Source organism: Balaenoptera borealis (genome assembly GCF_965194805.1).
Source record: "Balaenoptera borealis genome assembly, chromosome: 1".
NCBI classification, from domain to species: Eukaryota; Metazoa; Chordata; class Mammalia; order Artiodactyla; family Balaenopteridae; genus Balaenoptera; species Balaenoptera borealis.
In genome coordinates, this window is record NC_138860.1 from 26,876,357 (window position 1) to 26,901,372 (window position 25,016).

At 43.1% G+C, this 25,016-nt stretch overlaps 1 protein-coding gene across 3 annotated transcripts in view; it reads right to left on the minus strand.

Moving 5' to 3' along the window:
* The window catches only part of KIF26B (kinesin family member 26B), a 496,534-nt gene that overhangs the window by 145,844 nt on the left and 325,674 nt on the right, over window positions 1-25,016 (minus strand). For all 3 annotated transcript variants that reach the window (XM_082339855.1, XM_082339856.1, XM_082339857.1), the window contains one exon: window positions 10,860-11,043. In XM_082339855.1, the coding sequence (XP_082195981.1) occupies window positions 10,860-11,043 (184 nt within the window). The remainder of the gene's footprint in view (window positions 1-10,859; window positions 11,044-25,016) is intronic.

Genomic DNA, 25,016 nt, shown 5'->3' on the forward strand with positions numbered 1-25,016 from the left:
GTGATTATAACAGACCCTTCCCACAGACTCATAATTAGGATTTAACAAGTTAATATCTGTGAAACACTCAGAACGGTGTTTCAGTGGCACTAAGAAATGGCCAATATATGTTGTAAGATCAGGAAAAGAATACTGGAAACAAAGATGTAGGGTGTTCCCATCCACTCTGAAAAGCCGTGACACCTCTGGGAAAAGTCTTACCTTCTCTGAATCTCATCCATCAGGAGGACCTAACACTCCCCCCTGCCCCCTACTGCCCACCTCTTAGAACTGTATGAAAGATCAAGAGAGACAATATGGATGAAAGGAAATGTAAGCCACAAGCCTTATACAGATGTGAAGGATCATCATTGCAGAATGGAGACCCAGGTCATGATTCCATCCATCCATTCATTCACCTAGTATGATGGCTAATTCTTTGTGTCCATTTGGCTGGGCCACAGTACCCAGATATTTGGCCAAGTATTATTCTAGATGTTTCTGTGAAGGTATGTTTTAGATGGGAATAATATTTAAGTCAACAGACTTTGAGTAAAGCAGATGACCATCCATAACGTGAACGGGCCTCATCCAAGCAGTTGAAGGTCTTAATAGAAAAAGACTGACCTCCCTGGAAGAAAAGGGAATTCTGCCAGCAGACTCTCCCTTGGGTCTCCAGCCTGCCAGCCTTCCCACACATTTTTGGACTTGCCAGCCTCCATAATTGTGTGTTCTCTCTCTCTCTCTCCACACACACACACACACACACACACACACACACACACACACACACACACACACACACATGCATCCTGTTGGTTCTGCTTCTCTAGAGAGCCCTGACTAATACACCTACTATTTACTGAGCACCTGGGTAGGATTCAAAGTGGGGAAGAGAGACATGGCCCTGCTTTCATGAAGCTCACAGACAATAAAGAGACCCATTAAATATGGAACTATAGAGATCAGTTATCTATAGGGTGATGAATGTAACGAAGAGTAACTTTGGGTGCTATGAAAACATGTAATGGGGCACCTAACCAGGGAAATCTTCCCCAAGGAAGTGGCATTTCTGCGGATATCCCTGGGATGGGTAGGAACCAGCCAAGCAGAAGCTGAGCAGAGAAACAGCATGACCTCTAGACAAGAGCAAGTTTGCTGGTGCCATTCTTGCCCAGGCTCTGGCCACTTGCACTTAGAACCAGAGCAGACAGCCTGATTTCAGAGCCATGTAGCTGGTGGTAGTCTGAATGGCGTTTTATTCGCCCTGGAGTCCTTTGGGGCCCCTGTAGGGTGCTACTTTTACCGTGTTCTATAGAATGGGGGATGGCATGGGGGAAGGCAGACCAACAATCCTGCTCTCTGATCTTCCCATTTCCTGTGATTTTTAACTTTCCAGTGCTTTACATGACACAGTGCAGGGAGTATTTTACTGATTGGGTTTTTAAAACTTTGCCCTTCGTTGAAAACCTTCTGGTACAAATATGGTAAAATGTTTTCTCAAAATACTTAAAACAAGGAACAGATCAAGTTCACGATTTGATTAGCTACAGCTGGTACACTGCTCCACTAATGAATCCACCAAATATTCATTGTTGGTGGTAAGGAGATCTCAACTAAGCTGCAAATAGACAAAATTTCTATCTGAATAGTTGGCTGCAGCATGGAACACACAGGCAAGACCAAGGGAACAGGAAAAGAAACTTGGAAGGAATTTTGTCCCTAGCACTAAATGCTACTGCCATGGTTCTATTTCTGTTGTTTCATCTAGAAAGTCAAATACTCAGATTCAGTGCTGGAACTTAGAGGTTGGCTTGTGGACCATATGTTTGTTCACCTGTCCCCAACTCATATATTGAAATCCTAACCCACAAGGTGATGGTATTTGGAGGTGGGGCCTTTGGGAGGTGATTAGGTCATTAGGGTGGCACCCTCATGAATGGGATTAGTGTCCTTATAAGAAGAGACAGGAGAGCTTGCTTGTGCTCTCTCTCTGCTCTCTACCATGTGAAATACAACAAGAAGGTGACTGTCTGCAAATCAGGAAGAGAGCTCTCATCAGACACCAGATCTGCCAGAACCTTGACCTTGGACTGCTCAGCCTTCAGAATTGAGAGAAATAAGTGTTTGTTGTTTCAGTCACCCAGTCTATGGTATTTTTGTGACAGTAGCTGGAACGGATGAAGACAGCATCACAGAACAGAGAGCTAAACTGAATTTGTAAAGCAATATGAGAGAACGTAGGAAGTCTTATGCTGTGGCTGTCAGGAGCTAGAGGATTTTTATTTCAGAAACTATTTAATAATCTAAGCAAAATATGTTTTGCTTTTAAGAATGTATCAGAACGATTTTCCCCCTCCATAATGATACATTTTAGTTCAGTGAAGCATTAGAAAGGAATTCAAATGTTTTGTTATGCTCATCATTGAGTAGGCAAGAAGAGCGTTTCCTACTCTGAGGCACAAAGGACAACTTTCTAATTAACTCAGCAGTTTGGACTCACCATTTTTTTTTTTTATAAAACATTACTATCAATCTCATTTTAATGGGATAATTATAGCAAATCATGATTAACTTCTCTTTCAGCCATTAGCATGAGAAAGACGCAGAAAGATAAGATGTTAGAAATGTTAGCTTAAAATATACCTACTAGTCCCATACTCTTGACATCAGTAATTGTCTAATTGTGCTGAGCCTGACTAAAATGTGGTTTTTGGACAAAGAATGATCAAAAGCCCTATTCTGGCATTATCATCCATCTTATTGCCCTTTGTTTAATTGAGAAAGTGACATTGATTCCAGAGAGAATTCCCTCATTTTATCTTGTGTTTTCATTCCGTAAGTCAGGATGCTAATTAGGGATTACAGGTATTCAGGGAGGCCCCAAACCTATCCTCCAATTATGGTAAAGGTTTATAGCCTTTAAAAAGCCCCTTTAGAAAAATCACCTTCCACCTCCTTCCACACAAGTGTGTGCATGTGTGTGCACACACACACACACACACACACACACCCCTATCATCTCCACTTAATACCTAAAAATAGAGTCTTAGAATTGAAGCTGAAAGTCACAAAATGGGGGGAAAGCTTAAGAATCACTCAAATTCTGCCTTAAAGTCTTCATGACTTTTCATGATCTTTCACACCCCAAAGCTTAAATTTTTGTCTTCTCCCACAAAAATGGGTTGACAAGTTACTTCATCTTGTTGGGCCTCAGTTTCTTCTTATGCACAATGGGAGGCCTGGACAAGATGGTCTTTGGGAAAACTTCTCAGTGAGGGATGCTGATGGTGCTTGCACATCGCCAGGGTGCCAGCACTAGGCAGCAGCACCTCCCCGATGTCACCCTCCCAGGGCAACTCAGGTGCTGAGGAATAAGCAGGGCCAAGGACCATTAGGGTCTTGTCCTTTAGATGCTCTTGGTGTTTCTGCCTCATTACAACAGCTCTATCATGCAGCTCTATCATTCAGCACTACACACTGCTGAATGCCCAGTTAGGATGCCTAGTACTAAATAGAATTACGTTAAAATACTCAACATTTTTTGGGTGTCCTTTACGTAATCTGGCACTGAAGGGGTACAAACTTCCTCCCTGCTTACCCAAGAGTCCTTTCATACAGTTTGCTCTGTGTAGATATTTCAGGCAAGGAAAACCAGAAAATGAGTATTTTATATATAATGTGCCATCCTATCAGAAATCTGATGTAATTAAACTGAAATGTGCTCCTTACCCTTCTCGTTCTCGACCTAATAATGAAGCCAACCGAAAATTATATCCATACAACTTGATCAGCTGTCTTAAAGGCAGTCAGGTTAATAATGAAGAACAACAATGGCCGCCGTGCTTTCTTTTACACGTGGTTTACCACGACTTTTCTGTCCAGTGGCCTTTAATGGAGAACATCTTCCTAATACTTCCCTGTCTTTGCAAGAATGAGCCTAATAAATTCAAGAGTGGCATGGCAGGGGGTGTAGAAAAAACTCTCTCCCCATCACTTTGCGCGGTCAGGTTCCAGAAGCAGCGCTCCGGGCAGAGGCACCTGCATTTCCTGAGCTCCGGTTTCCGGTAGCGGCGCATCATGCTGCGCATGCGCGGCGGAGGGGGGTCGGGCTCTAGGACAGGTGCGTGCACCTCTGCATACACGGCGGGGGGTGGGGGAGAAGAAACCAAGAAGATTAATGAGTCAGAACATTTTCTCTAAGTGTCCTTTCTCTGGAGATGCAGGTTGGAGGAAGGGTCAAAATAAGAAAGAAAGGAAGGAGGAAAAAACCGAACTCTAACTACAGGAGCTTAGCCGACTCAACCACAACCAACAGAGCACAGAAAAGAACTGCAATTAGGGAGTGGAAGGTCACACGAGTTTATTTCCCAGAAGAGCTAACAATTCAATTTTCAAAGCTATCAGGCCAGCTATCCTGATGAATGTGCATGTATTATTTACGCAGTCTATTTCTCCCTACCCCCCCAAAGCACACCAAAATAGAAAGCTCACGATTCCTTTCTACTGTCTGGCGTGTGTAAGGGGGGAGTAATCACTGGTGAGTGAGTAGTGGGATCGAGAATTTTCCATCACATTAGAATACTTGAAATGAATGTTACAGACTGACTCAAATCTTTTCTCTCTGATAAAGCTTCAGGATGAGGAATAGTAGAAATGATAATGAGGTATTTGATAATCTGCATGCTATTTAAATAACCCGGACCTTGGTGGGCTGGAAGGCATGAAATTTTCTCCTTGGTATAACCTGGCATCACTTCCTGAACAAGAGAGAGCTACATCAGCCATTTCTACTTGTTGAACAGATGAATAAGGGCTACATTCGTACCTTAAAAAAATCTTATTTTAATCTAATTTTTCTATCTTATTGTTTTCCTCTTGTAATGAGAACATAAATTGAACAGTTATCTTGGCTTCTTCTTCCTTACAGTGTAACAAGGGTTTAGTAATCGAATGACTTCTACTCTAAAAACGTTAAGAAATCTGTAAAGGGAAAGAATCTCTACTGAAAAGCGCACATGGTTCATTTATTTTTTTACCATGCTATTAGTTTACCACCAAATAAGTGCAAGTTTAGAATTTAACTAAACCTAGATAATATAGGACCTGGTAAATGAGCGAAGTAGTGAGTGATAGTGAGTGTGTGTGTGTTTGTGTGTGTGTGTACGTGTGTGTTGCGGGGAGAGATGTTATTTAGAGAATATATGTTTTATGTTTTAACAGAGGTCAAAATATGTTGCTACCAGGTTTGAAAAGTAGTGCTAAATAAGAGGCAGATGACTTGAAATCGAGGACTGTGAAGAAAATAGAATAATGGCTCCAGCCTTTATTGCATAAGAAAGATAGTTTAGCCAAACAAGCAAGTCTATTTCTAAATCGCAACTCCAAGGACTCCGCGGAATCGTCTGCCTTGGGGCTGCACTGTCTACAGAGGAGAAATCTCAGTGAGGCACTTCGGAAATGCACAGACGGATGGGCATGAGTGGCGATGGGGATCCAGTGTGACGGATACCACACAACCCTTCTTCTACCCAGACTAGGGCTAAGCAGGGGTCCCCAGGAGAAGGAAACAGCATTTGTAGCTCAGGAGTGATGGCTGAGGCTGAACGCCAGGCAGGCATTTTCACAGGGGCCTAGAGTTCATGCAGATCAGGATATACATCCCCCCTTCCTTTGCAGGCATGTGGCCCAGAGCAGCCAACCAGCTTCTGTGTACTGTCCCCAGCAGTGGCACCTCCTGCAGTACCTGGAACACAGTATGTCTACAGATATCCACCGAGTGAATCGAGTAGGACAAGCCCTCCTCAACCTGTCTCCAGCTCAATTTTCCATAATTATTCATGTTTGTTTCATCCAATTTTTATGATCTTTTCAAATTCTATAGAATCTCTTCTCTTGTTGCTAGCACCCACCTATAAGAGTTTTCTTATATTCCCGAAACATATCTGGGGGAACCAAGGCTGAGTGCTGATGATTCCATCTTTTTGAGGCATTCCTGGAGATTATGAAGGAAAAGAAGGCTCCTTTTCCCTTCATGCTTCATGTTATTTCCCTTCAGGAATACTGCCAGGAAGAGGAGAATTAACAAGGTAAATTGTCATCATCATGAATGTGACTGTGGCCATTACCATTCTCACCTTTAAAAGCATTTACAGGGGCTTCCCTGGTGGCACAGTGGTTGAGAATCTGCCTGCCAATGCAGGGGACACGGGTTCGAGCCCTGGTCTGGGAAGATCCCACATGCCATGGAGCAACTAGGCCCGTGAGCCACAACTACTGAGCCTGCACGTCTGGAGCCTGTGCTCCGCTACAAGAGAGGCCACGATGGTGAGAGGCCCGCACACCGCGATGAAGAGTGGCCCCTGCTTGCCACAACTGGAGAAAGCCCTCGCACAGAAACGAAGACCCAACACAGCCAAAAATAAAAAAAAAAAAAAGAGTTTAAAAAAATAAAAGCATTTATGCACCCGTGGTGGGGCTGCAGAGCCAAATACTGAGTTAAACAGATAAGATGCTTTGCTCTAGAAGCTTGTAATCCAATACTAAGAGCTCTGACATTAATCTCTGACACACTAACAAATGAACCTTAAACATGGATGTTAATTAATTGTGCAAACAAATTTCATGAAGAGCTTTTACTGACTTAGGAGAAGGAACCATTTTCAAACAGATTAGAAATATCATTTACATAAAGCCAAACCCATGAAATATAAACAGGGACTAAGCTGCTTTGATCCACTAATCATCTTTATCTATTCATTAAAAATGTCTCTACAAGACCACTTATTACTATAGCTTCTTTATATAACTCGAAAGTTAGGCAGAATTATTTGAAGTCTGTGATTCCAACTTTTCCTGAAGTCAAATAGTCCTTCATATTGGGCCAAGTCGGTGAGATGTCTAAGGCTGACTGTTATAATGACTAGATTATAAGTGCTGTCGGGGCAGGCATTCTGCCTGTGTGTCCATCAGGGCAAGCCTAGTGCCCAGCACAGGGCCTGACACATAGAAGATGCTCAATAAATATTTGCTGTGTGCCAACTACTGCTCTAGGTGCTAGGGATTCCGAGGTGTTTCCTGTGTTGTGAGTGTGCTGTGATTCAGCTCCAAGTGCACTGAAGTTACCCCAAGTTCTTCCATCACTTGGAAAGAAAAGCTTTTGCCTCAAGATGCACTTGGTGGCCAGCAATGACTCTGGGTGGAGGAAGGGGTGCGGGGAGGCAGGAAGTTGTTGCTGGAAATCAACGGCAGTGGGACGAGGGGAGGGGTCTGTGGAGCACCTCTGACTCCCTGTGTGTCTACCATAGCCTGTCACTGCCCTTTCTCTCCCATCCGTGACTCTGAAAAGGGACACATGTCCTTCTCCACTGGATGGAGGCGACTGGTTCCCAATTTATTTTGCTACCATTATGGTCCCATTACATTCTTGTCTCCACTCAGATTTTTAAAGGTCATGTATATCTAGAGGCCACCCAGTGAGACGGAAGAGAATAAAATGTCTAACAGGTCCTGACCTCTGGGCTTGACTCAGAAGGCACTGGAAAATCTCCTGCTCCCTCGGGGCCTCAGTTGTCTTGTCTACAAATGAGAGGAGAGCTCTAAACAAACCCACAAAAGCCTGTCTTCAGGTCTCCCGAGGACATCCTTGGTGGTTAAGGATAAGAGGTGGGCGAGGTGGCGTCAGCTGCGCTGGGCTGGCTCCCCATCCCGCCTCAAGAGCCCCCCCGCCCCGCCCAGGTTAAACAATTACGTTGCTTTTGGCAGTTCAATCAAGCTTTTCTACTTCAAATGTAATGATCTCTATATAGCGCCAGTTCTTTTATGTTCTATATGAAACTCCACTGTATTTCTTTGAAACGTTAACATGTAAATTATGCAACAGAGATAAACCTACGGGGATTTTTCCATATGGATAAGAGGAATGCAGTTCCTTGTTGTAGGGGACTCTCGGGGTGGGAGAAGCATGAGTCTGGGAAATGGGCCTCCACCAAGTTCAGACGGTTGGCGCCTCCACGGCAGAGTCAAGGCCAGGCCGTCTGGCTTTCTGTGAAGCACGTCTCAGCAGGAGGAGGCGTGATGGGAGGTGTGCTCGTGGACCTCTGGTTTCAATCACACGTCAAGTAAAAGTATATAACTACACTGCCCTCCAGAAAGCACACCCCCTCCCACTGTCACTTTCTCGCCACCAATGCCCCAACCCCCATGCTCAGCAGGACAGCTGCCGTGAGGCCACTTGTCAGACGGAAGTCACACCTTCTGTCACCTTCTGTGACACCCAGTCTGGTGACCCCACTTCCATGGACAAACTCTGGGCTTCCTGCATTCCTGGCTGGTTAATGTCACCCTTTCTCTCCCACTGAAAGAAGCACATCAGACTGCAAATGAGAGAAAGGGATAGTATTTTACGTTAAAAAAATAAGTGTGTGATTTGCAAGCTTTAGTCTGTGAATGATGATAATATTAATTGTAGCTATACCTGGTCGTATGCTGCTTATGTTACTTATAATTATACTTCTAACTGGCCACTACATACAGTACATCATGAAACCAAGATTAGCCCAGTGCCTTCCAGATTATTTTCGTGCAAGTTCCAGGTCACCCTGGCTGGAAACAGTCTTTCTGCTGGTTCAGACCCTGCCTGGTGCCCTGATCCCTTTGTCTCAGAATTCCAGGGAGGCGGGCAGGGATGGGGGAAGGAAGGGACAGAAGGCCCTAGGCTTGGGGACCAGGCCCACCTGAAGATGTATCTGCATCAACCCTTTTAGGAACCAGAGACTGGGACACTGTTATAGATGCAGGAAGATAGTTTCTTATGTGGTTCACTTCGAGGTGTCCCAGACAGGGCCGTAGTGGGGTGTATGAGTACTCCAGGTTGGCTAAGAGTCTGGTACCTCTTTAGAGCGACAGCATTTAAATATTGGTTCACATGTACTCAGAAGAGAAGTAGGGTGTCACTCAGAGCAGGAGAGGAGAAGGAGACTGCAGTGGAGACATTCGATGTCACTGTGTCCAGGGCGGTTCAGCTCCGGCACCAAAGTTCCAAACTCCTCTTAGCAAAACCAAAGTCCACGCACACTTAAAAATGGCTCAGAAGGTAAATTTTCTGTTATGTGTACCTTACGACAATTCATTTGTTTTCTACAGTTTTGAAAGCCCTGCAGTTACTTGTACCCACCCTCCTTAGAAGGCAGCCTCTCAGCCATCCACTGTGACCGCAGTGTGTGTGCCCCCGCGGGGATGCCACTCCCACCTGCGTGAGTCCTGCTCGTGTGGTCTCCTCCATCTCCCTCCCTGGCCAGCGATGCTAGAGCAGCCCTCGCAGGCTGCCTGGTCTCCTACTTCACCTCTGGGCCTGGGAAAGCCCCGCCCAATGCCATGGAACATTCCAGGACTGGATGCTTTCCGTTAGAATAAACATTGCTTGGGTTTCCCTGGTGGTGCAGTGGTTGAGAATCTGCCTGCCAATGCAGGGGACGCGGGTTCGAGCCCTGGTCTGGGAAGATCCCACATGCCGCAGAGCAACTAGGCCTGTGAGCCACAACTACTGAGCCTGCGCGTCTGGAGCCTGTGCTCCGCAACAAGAGAGGCCGCGATAGTGAGAGGCCCGCGCACCGGGATGAAGAGTGGCCCCCACTCGCCGCAACTAGAGAAAGCCCTCACACAGAAACGAAGACCCAACACAGCCAAAAATAAATAAATAAATAAAGTACAACAAATTAAAAAAAAAAAAGAATAAACATTGCTCTATTCAACATAATCTTAAAATGTAGACTCTGTTGGAAGGAGTAACTTAGCACGTTAGGAGTTTCCCAGTGGGTGATGAAATAGGGGGTGGGAGGGTATGGGAGGAGGTGGGAGAAATCATCGAGAAAAAGGAGAAAAGCACCAAGGAAGAAGGGCAGAGGGTGTGGGGTAAACTCCAGAAGGACCACTGGTGAGGCTGAGGCCACTGAAGACCGTGAACCCGGGAATAATCATGTTGAGGGTCAAGGGGACAGGGAATCAGTGACCTAAATAAGTAAAATCTTCGTCCACATAGTTGAGCAGCCGCTCCCTTCAGCAAGACTTACAACCTCCCGAAAATGAGTCCTGTTAAGTCGGTGGCGGGGAACTGGCAAGGTGGTGTGTACCATCCTCCTTCTGATGAAAGTAAAAGAAGGAAGACAGCCACCGCTTTCTTCAACTAAATGTTTTTATAAGTCACAGCTTATTTACCCATTGAAGAGTAAACCATAAGTTACTTCACCCAGACGTTTATCTCAGAAGAGACAGTTAAGAGATAACATCTAAAAACGAAGTTACCCCAAACATAGCTGAGCCAGGTGTCGTGATGGTGTTTCTACATCTCATCATAATGTTCCCCATCTCTTTCTAAGTGGTTGTAACAATTCAAAATTGCATTTCTTGGCTAGAATGGCACACAGAAAATGCTCCCCAGAAATCCCATCAGTGGTCTGGTTCAAAAGTAGAGCTTGTGATTTCTCTGAAGGGGAGGAACAATGAAATTGTGCCAGGGAAGTGACGAAGCATCTTCATGTCTTATTCCTATACCGTGTCTCTTGGTCTCTCCTGCCTCTGCCTCTGTCTTTTGTGTTACGGGGTCTTTTCTTCAATTGGGTACAGTTCTGTCAAACAATACAAGGCTGTTTTCTTTCTGCCAAAATCAAACCACATCTCCAATAACTGGAATGTCTCAATTGACTACTAGTGTATGTAACCAAAGAAAATTTTACAGTACTTCCAAACGACTTTCATTTCTTCTCCTTCTCTCCCTGTCACCTTCTTGCTTTAGCAAACAAACCGAGCCCTCATTCTCGTCCTTGCCTTTGATGCAGAACCCCACACACAGAGCCACCATGGCACACGGCACAGGTGCCTACCTTGCCCAGGCCTGGGGTGTCCTTCACCTTGTTGACGGCCCTCAGCAGGCAGGGCGGGGCCGGGGGCGGGGAAGTCTGCAGAATCCCGCTGAAGCTGGTAGCAAAGAGAGGTGGCTCGGCAACGGAAGAAGTGGAAGGCCGATGTTTCTTCTTTTTAGAAGAAAGATTTAACTTCTGGGCAGCCCTGGAGGGAAAAATTCAGAAAAAGACAATAAAGGAAAAAGTATATGCAATTAGATATGCTAGGGTCACTTTATGTTCTTTCTCTTAAAGAAGCCCCTAGGTCTGATTGCAGCTAAACGGTTCTCTCTTCTTCCTCCGAGTGCCTGGTGGTAGCCCCTGACTGCAACCGAGTGAACCCAGGGAGCTGCCCGATCACTTACACGGCAGAGCGACACCACAGCATTGCACGGTCCTGCAGCTGCGATCTACAAAGAATTGTTGGTTATCCACAGACACTCAGCTTAAGCATGAATAAAGCTGGCCATCTTTGGGGATACACAGCACCTATTAGGTTAATCACTCCATAACTTCTGGTGTAAACTCAAGTGTGAGAGACCTTATGAGTTTTTTAGAAACTCTAACACCTTGTAAAATCCAAACCAGTCTGAGGAGGAAGCACGCGGTGACCACTCAAGGCATGCTGTGGACGTGATGGTGGAAGAAAAACACACACCCCAGCGCAACGTGGAAATACAAATCAAACTGTTTTAGAAACATAACACCCAATCAGAATAAACTCCAGCCAAGGTGTAGGGTTCTGAGACTAGACGTGGCTCATGTGGAAAACAGGCTTTTATGTAGGGTGGTCTTTCACTACAAAATGCAGTTCACGGGCCAGTGCAAGGGGTGATACAGTCAGAACCCACAAAGGTGGCAGAGGACGCAAACAGAAAGGTGGGAGGGAAGGTGCCGCATCGTTAATAACATTGATTGTTCACATCACACATCTTCCATCGTTCAAGTGTTCTGCAACACCTGAAACATGACAAGCTTATCATAGAGAAGAAGGGAAAATCAGGCAAAGGCATTTCACAGACTGTAACATACTCACTTCTGGGTTCATTCTTGGTGTTTTTCACACTATACTCATGTTCTAAGAATTCCAATTTCCTTACCAAAGGTTATTAAACATTTTAGCTGCTGCTTAAAACAAATGGGCTACCGTGACTTTCATTCTACACATCAAAACCTTACAATCCATCCTGTGTTCTTACCAACTGCATAACAGGTCATAAGCAAAGCAGGCCAAAAAGATTAAACCAGCATTGTTTGCAGTCTCTTCCCCCCAACTTCCACCTTAATATCTGAATCTTAAGCTCTGGACTGGCTAATTTTAATTTTGTATCAGTAATTTCCACGCTCTTGACAAATCCCCTGAGCTACAAAATGGCCACTGCACAAATACAGCAAATAGAATTACCACTTCCACTTCAAAGCTTAATTTTCCTTAGCTGTAAAACTGAACATCTATTCCACAAGAGAGAAATACAGGGGAATGGGACGCACGAGGAATGACAGATTTTGATGGAATGATACCCGAACAGTCCCAATGCCATGTGCCAAACTTAGGGACCTCTATGGTGACTCTACTGTAGGATGATGAAAAATGAAGGCACTAAAAGGAGACTTCCACAATGCTTTCTTTTCCCAAACAGCAAAAAGAAAAAACTAGGAGTAATTTTTTTCTCATGCTTTCATTGTCACTCTTCCTGATGCTGTCTCTCTAAAATTAAAGGTGAAGTGGAATTGTTCAGTGACTGGTCTGGTGCCTCTCTTGGCAGTTTTCATTATTCTGTGAGATTCTCTCCCTGAACAAACAGTGACTCATCCAGAGGTGGGTGTGGGCATCGAATTCTTCTGACACTCACGCCTCTGCTCAGCAACCCCTTACTGCTTTCAAGTCAGGATGCCTATAGGCAAAGGAGAGTTAGAAAGAAGGCGGAAGATGATGATCTGCTAGGAACGGAAAGGTGGTGTTTATCCATTCACATTAGGATTCTTTTGGATGGTGGCAGAAGGACCAAGGAGTTGCTGTGGGTTCCCAGTCCAAATGCGGAGACAGAGAGGAGGAGTGACACTCAAAGGCAGCTCAGAAGAGGTAGTAGCCTGCTGGCTTTTTTTTTCCTTTTTCTTATCTCTACTACCCATGCCCACTTACCCTCCCCACACAGACCCTGAAGAGGAGGAAAGTGAGGGTCCTTGAAATTAAAGTATATGAAGGACATTCCCAAGAACAGCAATCCAGCGCTTTACTCCCCTCTCTCTCTCCCTCTCTCTCTTTCCTATAACATCAAAATTTCACTGTATTACTGCATCATTCCCAAAGGCATATAAACATGCTATTATTTCCTCCCACCTCGAAAAAGAAAACACAAGTCCTTCTCTTCATCCTTCTTACCCAGCCAGCTACTGCTCTGTTTCCTTGCTTATTTTTGCAACAAAACTCATGGAAAGTGTTGTCTATACTTGCTTTCTCTAGTTCATCTCCTCCCTTTGCCTATAAGCTCATTGCAGTCAGGCATGTGGCGCATAGCTCCTCTGAAACAGCTCTTGTCAAGGCCGTGAATGACCTCCACCATTGATAAATGTCATGGTTCTCAGCCCCATCTTACCTGACCAATCAGAGCACTGACGATATCCTTCTACTTTTTTATACTTTCTTCTTTAGGTGCCAGGACATCTATGGTGACAGATATTAACTAGACTTATTGTGGTGATCACTTTGCAATTTATACAAATATAAAAATCACGATGTACACCTGATGCTAATATAATGTTGTATGCCAATTATACCTCAATAGAACAAAACAACAACAAAAACACACTAAAACGATTCTACTTGGATATCCAATAGGTATCTTAAACTTGCATCTCTAAAGCTAAATTCCTGATCCTTTCCTAAAAAGCTGTATGCCTTTAGCTTTCCCTATTTCAGAAAATGGCAATTCCATCCTTACAATGGCTCAGACATCTTTGCCTCCTTTTTTTCTGACACCAAACATCCAATCCATCAGGAAATCTGTTGGCCGTAACTTCGAAATAAATCTGTGATCTAACCCCTCTCACCACCCTTACTGATACTGTCTTGGTCTGAGCCACTAACCTTTCTTGCCTGGATTACTGCAGTAGTCTCCTAACTTGTCTCTCTTCTTCTGTTACCTTCCCTGCCACCTCCCACTGAACTGGCCCAGTCTATTTTCCACACAGTTGCCAGACTGATTCTTTTAAAACATAACCAGACAAGACCCTCCATTTTGCTTCTCATCTCATAGTAAAAGCCAAAGTAACTACAATGGCCTATAAGGCCTTCCGTATATCTTCCCTCATATCTCCCAGACCACCTTTCCTACTACTCTCTTCTTCAGTTACTCTGCTCCAGCCATAACAGCCTCGAAATAGTCCTGGTACGCTCCCACCTCAGGGCCTTTGCACAGGCTCTTGCTTCAGCCTGGAATGCTCTGCCCTAGATAGAGATAGGCATACGGCTCCCTCCCTTACCTCCTTTAAATCTTCATTCAAATGATACCTTATCAATGAACCTAACCTGCACACCATAGCAGACTATAAGATGGCTGCACCAACATGTATCCCCTCCCACATGCTCTTCTATGACATGAAATTGACACTTCTCCATTGAGAGGTGGAATCTATTTTCCTTCCCTTCAATTTCAAGCAGAACTCTGAAATTGCCTTGACCAACAGAATATGGTGGGAATGATGTTGTACGGTCTCTTACTTTCTTCTTAAAACAGGTATATAAAATAAATATATTAGAAGAATTCTAGAATTTAGAAATCAGTAGAAATCACATTTTAGAGCCATATAGTGTATAAGAACATTTTATTTTAATTTTGACATCATCTTAACCAACTATTTGATCTCTATTTTATATGTCCCAATTTCTTGGAAGTCAGCATCTTCTGATCTTTTTATATAGTACTTCAATGACACGCAGATAGGAGAAGGTTGAAGTACAGAAATCATTCATGTATAATTGTATTATTCAGTGACATAAAGGAGAAACAATCATGAAAGAATTGAAAAGGAAAAGAGATTTGGGCTAGAAGTGTATTTTGTGTTATTAATGCCTTACACAAGTTCTTTCTTCATAAGGAAAGGGACAGATGAGTGGGTTGTCTTATAAGATTTTAAACAACAAAAAATTAACCTAAAAAGCTATTATAAGTAATATTCACTTGTCTCATTCCTACCATGGACAGTATCACATATTTCCTAGAGCAATTCATCCCTGCACACATCTTTAAATACCCATGGGCTTCATTTAATTCTCTGAACCTTATTTCAAGAAAAAAAGGTGGCCTCTCTAGCAGGATGAAATTAATATTCACTAAACTCCTATAAAGAAAGTGACGCCATGCTAAAGCAGTATCAGACTGTGGGGAGAGGAGCAATGATGTGAACTTGGCAAGAATTTAAAGCTGGTGAGCTCAGTTTTTTGCTCTGGGCTCTACCCTTTCTCTCCATTGCCTTACTCATCTCATACAGGAGACAATTATCCTAACACATCAGTGTGCTGCCATCTGAATTCAGGAATCAGTTTAGAATTGAGATGACCTTCACATGGGACCGTTCCTTGTTCTCATTGGCCAGATCTACCTGGATTTAAAAGAAAGAGGCAAATAATTATCTAGTAAATTTAATTGGTTTAGGTGGGAGAGAGTCTTAGGTCTCCATTATACAGATCAGAGGGGAAACTTATGGGGCTTTTCTGACTTTTCTTTTCTTTTTTTTTTGCATTTGTTTGATAGACTATTTGACCTTGCATTTTCAGAATTACGGAGTGTTTAAATGGAAAGCGCTTCATTCTAAGTGCATCCCATGAGACTTAAGTTGGGAGTCTACCACCCTTAGTGTCTAAGGATTACTAATATATTGACCTAACAACATTTTAAGAATTATTAGCTTCATGAAGAATAGAACTTTCCTTAGGGAATACCAGGCAGGAATATCAGGCAGTACAGTCGTTTTTTAAGAATTCTCTATCCTTTAAAAAATTCTATGCACCATGTGTTGCTGGCCACATCCTGAGAGCATTTCATCCTGTCTGAGGGTGGTGTTCGACAGTGAGATGCTTGGATAGGTGGGTAAAAGGTTTATAAAAATTAAGAGGTCATGCAAGCTCTACTAAATGGGACCCGGGCGATTGATTGGTGAGATATCAACTGAAAAATTGCTCAAGAGGAGGGCAGGGTAAGGCCCTCAGAACTGCCACATCTGCTGCCCAGAGAGGGTCCTGACCCAGGAGGGGGACGAGAGTGGTAAAATCTCCAGCGTCAGCAGGTAAAAGACAATCCAGGCTGCAATTTAATGTGACGGTGGCCGGGCTCCGATGGCTTATGTGCCATGATAAAATATTTCAATGCTCTGAGGATTAAGACTGTCTGATAATGAGCAATGACGTGACAGATCACAGCAGCTCCCAGGAAATCCATGGGGTCAGTGACACAGGAGTAGAAGAAAATAAAACAGATTATAAATAGGGAGGCTATATGACAAGAGCCAGTGGTCTGAGGCAAAGCTTCTGGAAACAATTAAGATATCCATCTATATGGAAAAAAATACCAGTTATGCTTCACTTTGAAATAACACCTATTTAAAAGTGTTCTGGCACTGCCATGAAGCATGTTAGTCATTTTGGAAACTCTCCAAACAGGGAATAAAGAGCGTCCTCCTTCACCTTTCCATTTTCTAATTGGCTGTCACTGAGGTCATTTCCATGTCTCCAGAGACTGAAAAGCATATGGGTCTTGGGGTTTTTCTGATTTTTATGTAAATGATCCATTTCATTAGTGTAGGAAGATAATTCATGACATGACTTCAAATGTTTACTGCTAGGAGACAAAACATGGCTGACCGTTAACCTCAAACAATATTGTTTTAAAACACTACAGCCAGACACTATTATAATTTGAAAACGGATTGATTTTTGCAATTTACTGCACAGCATTAACCCATAGTGATAATCTCTATGAATTTGCCCTTATTCTTCTCTTAAAAATTTACCCATTCATCAAAGCTTCTACAAGTTGCCCTCATCAACTACTTCAGGCCTCAGCAATTGGTCTTGAGAGTCTATGTCTTATGTTGTAACACTTAAAGAGATGCTGCTTTGCAGTGGGGTCTTTCCTTTTGAATGTCATTAGTGTTGCCTCCATCACAGAATTATTAACTCACTGAAGGTCCATACGTGTTTCCTTTCTTCTGCAGCTTATTCCCTGCCCCATAGCTTTGTACCTTTTTGCAAAGTGTGCACCCACTCAAGGCTTCTTAATTGCTCTAGCCTTTGGAGTTACACCAACATATGCAAAGTCCCAAGACTATGTATCTGGAGTTCTAGAAATGCTTAGACCTTGGAATGTTTTACTCTTTCTAAAGCATTTTGCACACATTGTCACATCCATCACACTCAGCCCTGTGAGGCAAGCAGAGAAGGTGTTTGTACCACAAATTACAGATTTAAAAAGCAATGAAGGCACAGAAGTTACCTGATTTTATCCACAGTCACAGGACTAGTGATCTTCATACCTAAGATCTAGGATTTGAGTTTTCTGCTTTAGACTCAGCGTCGGTCTACCACTTCATGCTGTTATGCAATTTGATAAATAGGAGCAGTTATTTTATTTTGTTTGGGCAATATAAAACCAAATGAAAATCATTTGCCTAAAAATGAAGACAGAAAAAGCAGTTACATATTTTTTGTATGTAACTCAAACCAAATCATAGATAAGCATTTACCAATTACTGATCCGGTTGCTTGGCAACATACCTTCACATCACAGGAGGAAAATGTCTCAGCTGAGTGAGTCAGGTCATGCCCAGAATTAGGATGTGAAAGGTAAATTATATGAAAATGGTTTCTCTGTTCCTATAGTCCCAACCCGGAGGGAGTCCTTGCATGACAGTTACAATACAATAGCTACCACCACCAGGCACCATTCTATGTACCATCCTCCACCGCCTCATGCAGTCTCTCCCTCTACAGACACAAAAAGAATGTTGGAAGCTGCTTAGAATGCATCACAGTGTTCTGGAAACTCAATCAATCAATCAATATTTATTGAACGACAACTATATACAAAAGAACTATGCAATCCATAGGCTATGCATGTCACTCAAGTCATCTCTGAGTCACCTCGCAGCTGCTCTGTGTTCAAGAGTCTACTCCTAAATTGTGGCAATGAGAAGAGTCCACACCACCCAACGTTACTGAGAACTTTCTATTGGCTCCCCAGCAGCCGAGAAAGAGAAGCTTGGAGAAGCTGGAAGCTTTTCCTGAACTGCACACCATTCACTCATGCCTAGAGGTACAAAAAAAGTAAAAAGCAAAATTTGAAAACCATACTGTTGGTGAATATTGCTAATCCATTCGTTTCTGGGTTTTTCATGGTCCAAGTGAGAATGTTATGGGTAAATGAAAATATGACTGAAGGCAAAAACAACGGGATGAAAAGGAGCCCATTCATAAACTAATTTTTTTTTTACAGAAGCTATTCAAGGTAAAATCTTCTCCTTTGCTGAAAGTCAGGTCCCTAGGAAAGTGTTTGCTGAGACAAGCTCCTTATGTGAAAATAGAAATACTTTCATACGCCCAATAAAGCGGGAGATATTTAATAATAAAAGAATTAGCCATTGGCATGGAAGGCTAAACAAGAGTACAAAGCATGAATGTGTTATTTCCTGGCTGTGGAAATCTGGATTTTAGGAACACTAAATAAACACTGTGTCAGTGGCAGAATCTATGACCTGCCGAGGTCCTTCGTCTCCGTCTCTCTGATGCTCTGGTTTCTCAGGGCTCAGGTAAGTTTCCTCAGTGGCTACTGGGATTTGGAGCATTTTAAGAAAGACTCTTCCACTTGTCTTGCCAGGGGTTAAGCCCTTTCAGCTCATTATACAGCAGCTGCTCAGTACTCTGTGGTCTCCCAAGCTCTGCTCACCTCAGGCCGCGTGGCAGCGGGATACCAGACATCGCGGCTGATCTTGGCAGCTTCCTTTAATATTTCATGTGACGGGGGCTTTGAGGGAGCGCCTTCACTAATGGCCAAGACGCCATCTGCAGGAGGCTAGGTTCCAGGGCCCAAGAGGAGGTTCCCGACAAACTCCTAACGAACTTAATCTCATCCAGGACTTGACAAGTTGGGGCTGCACTCTTTTCGCAGCCTGAGGACATGTGGGCCTTCTTTTTCTATTTCTGTGTGTCCAGCAAACCTATTAAGTCAGACCCGAACACTGCTGAGACAACCAGCGCTGGTCAAGCCCTAGAGGAAGAAAACATGTCAGAAACAGGGAAGTTCTGTCTCTGACAATCAGTGACCTCAGAAAAATGCAACTTGCTTCAGGCTTCATCAATCTTTCATATTTTAAGAGAGAGCAGCCCACTCTTTCAAGGACACTGGAGGATCGAATAAAACAAAACTTATTCTCATTTGATGTGTAATACAAAAGTCTAAAGGAACATACTGCTGATTTGTAAGCTGCCTTTGATGCCATGTGACATACACTTGAGCTCGTGACTCCATAGCTGTTAGCTTCTTTATTTCATTACTTGTCTCCACGCAGACACGCAAGGCTACACTTTCTTCCTGCCTGCTGATCTGGCGGTGTAGACTCCAACTCCAACACTCCGAAGAACTTTAGCGAGTAGGGAGAAAGCAGAACGGGCACAGAAGTCTGGAGGTGCGCCTCCAGGGCACTCTGCTTGAAGGGTGTTGACTATAGATGCCCTGGATGAGGCCACGTGAGGGTAAAGCACAGGGCAAGCACACTGCCCCATCCCTGTGGGACACAGCCTTGCCTGCTGTCTGACCTGGTGACAGTGGCCAGGCACCTGATTTGAGGACTCAGCCCCAGCTGCGCTCCAATTCTCCCCGCTCCTGATCCTGCTATATAGCCTGTGCCAAGCCCTGGTCTTGGTCTTCCCAGACTCCTAACCTGGCTTCCTGATCGCCTGCATCTTGGCTTCTGCTTGCCCAACTTAACTTCAGCTTAGAAGCCGTCTACCCCAGCCTGGATGGATCTCTTTGTCTTTCTTCCTTATTTGCACTAAGGTCCTCATGCACTTTTCCCTGTGCCAACTGACCGTCTGGCCATCAGTCCCTTCTGACCAGATGCTCCCTGCTGCAGAGCTTTAGGTCCCTGGCCTGATCTGCCCAACCCAAGCCTGCTTAGTACCAGGGAAACCAGGACACTTCTAACCTCCTCCAGAGCCAGACCTTTGCAAATTGGGCTCAGTGAATAAATTAAAAGAACTGTAGGGCTTCTCTGGTGGCGCAGTGGTTAAGAATCCTTCTGCCAATGCAGGGGACACGGGTTCGAGCCCTGGTCCGGGAAGATCCCACATGCCACGGAGCAACTAAGCCCGTGCACCACAACTACTGAGCCTGCGCTCTAGAGCCCACGAGCCACAACTACTGAAGCCCGTGCGCCTAGAGCCCATGCTCTGCAACAAGAGAAGCCACCACAATGAGAAGCCCGCGCACCGCAAAGAAGAGTAGCCCCCGCTCACCACAACTAGAGAAAGCCTGGGCGCAGCAACGAAGACCCAACACAGCCAAAAATAAATAAATAAAGTTAAAAAAAAAAAAAAAAGAACAGTAAATACCTAGGCCACCAGACCCAAGTCAGTGCAATTGTAAGTTTAAAAATCCATCTCCAAAAAGTTGGTTCAGGTTTTCTGTAGTTAATTGCTAGTACTGCTGTCTTTCACGAACATAAATAATTGAGAATTGGCTGGTCTTCTTGAATGGAACTGATAAAAACCATGTATCTACAATCTAGCTATTTCAGTTGCTTATAAATACAGAGAAAAAGACAATCATAGGCTAATTAAAGCCCATTCCTTGTGGAATGCCAGTGTCTGATTTTTCTGCAGAGAAACAATTGTCCATAATATATGTATCGATATCTACTACATTGCAAGAAATAGCCAACTAAAATTATGATTCCTTCAAGGAATACGCATATTCTAGATAATTTGATTTCAAGAATCTAATGAATCCAATGTTCTTTTCATTACATCATGTGGCCTTTTAGATGCTAACGTCAGTAGTTTCTAGTTAAATCATTTATACATATGCTAATGTAATGTTCAAAGGAAGAAACTGCATGATCTACCGTAAACAGAGAGCCCATTTAAAAGCCAAGGGTAACCACTAATTCCCTAGTGTTCCTTAATATTTATCTTCCTTAGCTGTTTGGTAGAAAATTATCTTGAAAAGCATAAGAAACTGAAAAGCAGTTGTGTTGTTCACTTTCAATGTCTTAATTTTCAAAGAAACAGTGCTTTTCTCATTTTTCCCATGTTTTGATCATGTAAAATTAAAAACTGACATGAAATTACATACTTCAGATATAATTTGCTGCCTGAAGCAGTGAGCTGCTATCAAGGTGTGATGGCTAGAAATGGACAGCGTTTGCGAAGAAAACAAAGCCTTTAATCCATAACTCTTTGCTCAATACCTGTAGCTCTCTCAGAGCAAAGCTAATTAATTGTCAATGCTGGGTGACACACTCTGTGGTTTGGGGGCTTCTTGGTTAATTAAATTTGAATGGAAGTTTTGTTTGCTAATGGAAGTAATTTCTTTTTTCCCCTTTAATATCAATATTTCTTTTTATTTAACAAATTATTTAGTATAGTTGAAATATGAGGAAATCATTAAGTAAGTTATTTCCAAGAACAATTTGTAAGGAGTCTCTGCATTAAAAAAATATGAACCAGACACAGCAGTGGCTCAGAATGCCTGCCTCCATGCCCTCTATTGCAAGGCCAGGCAGCCCCAGATCCAGGGCAATCTTTTAGACTGTCGGTACCTCAGCAGCCCCACTAGAGGGAGAGTGGTAGAAACTCACAGCCCCGACTCTCCTATTTACTTTACTGGCAGGTCACTTGGGAGGGAGTCTGTGCAGATCCCTGAAAAACATGGCAACAGCACACTGCAATAGAGTGCACATTCAAAGGCTGTGAAGCAGAGGAAAGGAGGCAGCTTCTGTTTTCAATAATGTCGAGAGCAGACGGCCTAGATGAGAGATTGCTCCAGAGCAGAACAACTTGTGAAAGTAGGAAGGATCTACAGTAATCATGGCCTATTAAGACTATAGGGGGTGGCAAAAAGGAAGGAAATTCTGACATGCGCTACAACATGGATGAACCTCAAGGACATTATGCTTAGGGAAAGAAGTCAGGCACAAAAAGACAAATACTGTATAATTCCTCTTGTATATGGTACCTAGAGTAGTCAAAGTCATAGAGACAGAAAGCAGAATGGTGGTTGCCAGGGACTGAGGGAAGCAGGGAATGGGGAGTTACCGTTTCATGTCTAGAGTTTCAGTTTTGCAAGATAAAGGGTTCTGGAGATGGGTGGTGATGACGCTGCACGACAATGTGAATGGACTTAATACGACTGAACTGCACACTTAAAGATGGTTAAGATGGCTAAGGTTATGTGTACTTTACCACAGTAAAAATTTTGTTTAGATATTAGAAAAAACAAAAAGGACTATAGGGGCTGGTTCGTTCCTGGGGTTCAGCACCAAAAAAAAAAAAAAAAAAATCAACAAAACTATAGGGGTAATTCTTTTTGTGACTTTGCATCAAAGCTGCTAACAAAGACCTATGCGTTACTTTTTGATGCATGTACTTGCTTATTTGATTACTTCTGCACAAGCAAGGCAGTTATGCTATGAAGTAGCCTGGGAAGGGAACAGGAAGTGGGACTGGATGCCCATCTCCACTGCCAGGACGTGGACTCGACCGCTAAGAAAGGATGCTCTCCACCGCTCCCATTCCCCTATTGCACTTATTCTCTCTAACACTGTGCCTGGGATTGCTGGGGTCTGGACATGCACACATGTGTGTGTGTGCGTGTGTGTGTGTGTGTGTGTGTATGTATATGGAGCGTGGGTAGGGAGGGAGAAGGCAGGAAGAATAATAAAGAAATTAAATAATATAGAATAATAAAAAAGATAATGCAGTGGGTTCCTCCCAAGTAATTCACATCTCTCTCAGCTAAAGTCTTTATTACATTCTTCATAGTTACTTTTTTGTCTTGTAGTTAAAAAAAAAATTTTGAAAACAATTATCAAACAATTAACAATTAAACTGGTATAAAAAATTATTTTGAAATAAATTGTAGGCAATAGAGAAATCTGTCAAAATACAACAAGGATTTAGTTCAAATTTCCTGGTTAACTCCGTAAAGAAACCTGAGCCAAGTCAAACTGCACATTTAACTATTGTTTACTTTAGTGGGCCTATTATTTTTAGGTAGGTGAAATTTAAAATGGGTAAAGTTAAATTTCTTATGCTGTGGTTACTCTTAGTTATTAGAATCCTAAGTTAAGTGATCACCATTTTTGCAGAATTTGGAGCAGGATTACATTAAGCAACCATGTAAGTTTAAAGTACTATCTCAACTTACTAACACATATTACAACATTCCAGGCTCTTTCATGCCTATGATTTAAACAGGCCTCAAAGAGTCTCTGGGTGGAGAAGAGACTTATGTAAAGGAAGTCGTGTGATTCAATACATGCTCCAACAAACATTGATTTAGCATTAAGTACTGTAGTATTTCAGAGTTCCCTCAAGAGGCAGAAAGGAGAAACAGTCCAGAGTACAGATTGCGGAGCCAAGTTGGCTGGGTTCAAATCTTCTGTCTGACATTCATAGCTCTGCAACTTTCCTCAAGTTCCTTGACCTTCCTGTGCCACAGCTTCCTGAACTGTAAAACGGGATGCAAGAGTGGCCACCTCGCGGGGTTGTTGTGAGATTTAAATGAATATACATATTCTTAGAACATATGTCTTAGAACAATTCCTGGCCCATAGTAAACACCCAAAAAATGTCTGCTTGCTACAATTATTATTACAATAAAATATTAATATGAAAGCTATATCTAAATGCTTCTTTTTAGAGATCCTTTCCCATAAGCTTCTTAAAATATAAATCATAAGAAGCAAAGTAAAAGAGAGGCCTTGGCTTTAAGCCCTGCTACATTCTGAGTCAACTCAGAACACGGCCCACCAGGGCTTATTGCAACTGACTCTATGATACTGAATCTGATGTGTTCAAGTCCTGGGCATCTTGAATGGAAGTTTTGGTTGTGCTGTTGGCTGGGAGGGCCTTATTTATAACAAAGAAAGGTCAGAAAAGAGGGCAATGTCAGTTGATAAATCGGCATCTTCTACAACCTTAAATCAGATGTCAGGGAAATCTCCGTCAGTGCAGTTGCTTTGGCCTGAAAACCACCAGCTGAAACTAGATTCTTATATCAACCATGTGACAGAACGACCAGGGCAGGACAACGAATTTTCACCCTCCCCAAGACACATAAGGCAGTGTCCTGGGGGCACTTAGAAAAATCAATACATATGCAAACCCAAAATACCGTGTTAAGCAAACTAACACAGTTGTTTAAACAGGCCCACAATTTAAACTGGGTGTAGCCAGTATCATTTTCCTTAATGCACTGGAAATAAGTTGTCTCTGCTGCACAAAGGCTGATAGAACCAGACTGCCATGTCTCTCACACCAGCCAGGCACCTGCCAGTGTGGTCCCCAGTCAAGATGAGGACTGGACCAAAAGCGTGACTTGCCAGACTGCTTTTTACAATTGGCTGTGATTACTGTGTCTTCCTCATAATACTAAAAGTTCCATAAAGTCAGGAGCCATGTCTGTCTTTCCCACAATTGTGTTCCCAACATTGCCTAGTCCATAGTGAGCATTCCATAAACATGTATGTAAGGATGGATGGGTGGATGGATGGACGGATAGATGGATGGATGGATGGATAAGTGGATGGATGGATGGATGGATGGACAGAGGTGGCCCAAAGTTAATGACACTAAAGAAGAAAGTCTGGCTTCCTGTCTTCCTGATAGGGCAGCCCTATGGTCCTCATATGCTTCCCAATAGAAAACTTTGGAAACATTGGTCTAGGTGGAGGTGATTTATATTTAAGGATTCCTCCAGCCCAGAGGTTCTGCAAGGCTATGCATTGGGGCATATTTTGATATATTTACGTTTCTAAATATCTTCCAAAACAAGCTTGTCAGGTTACATTAACAGGTTCTTCATCATCTGTGGGAAAGATGATTATTTTTATCTTTAGGGGAACTAAAATAAGGTTCTGTCTATT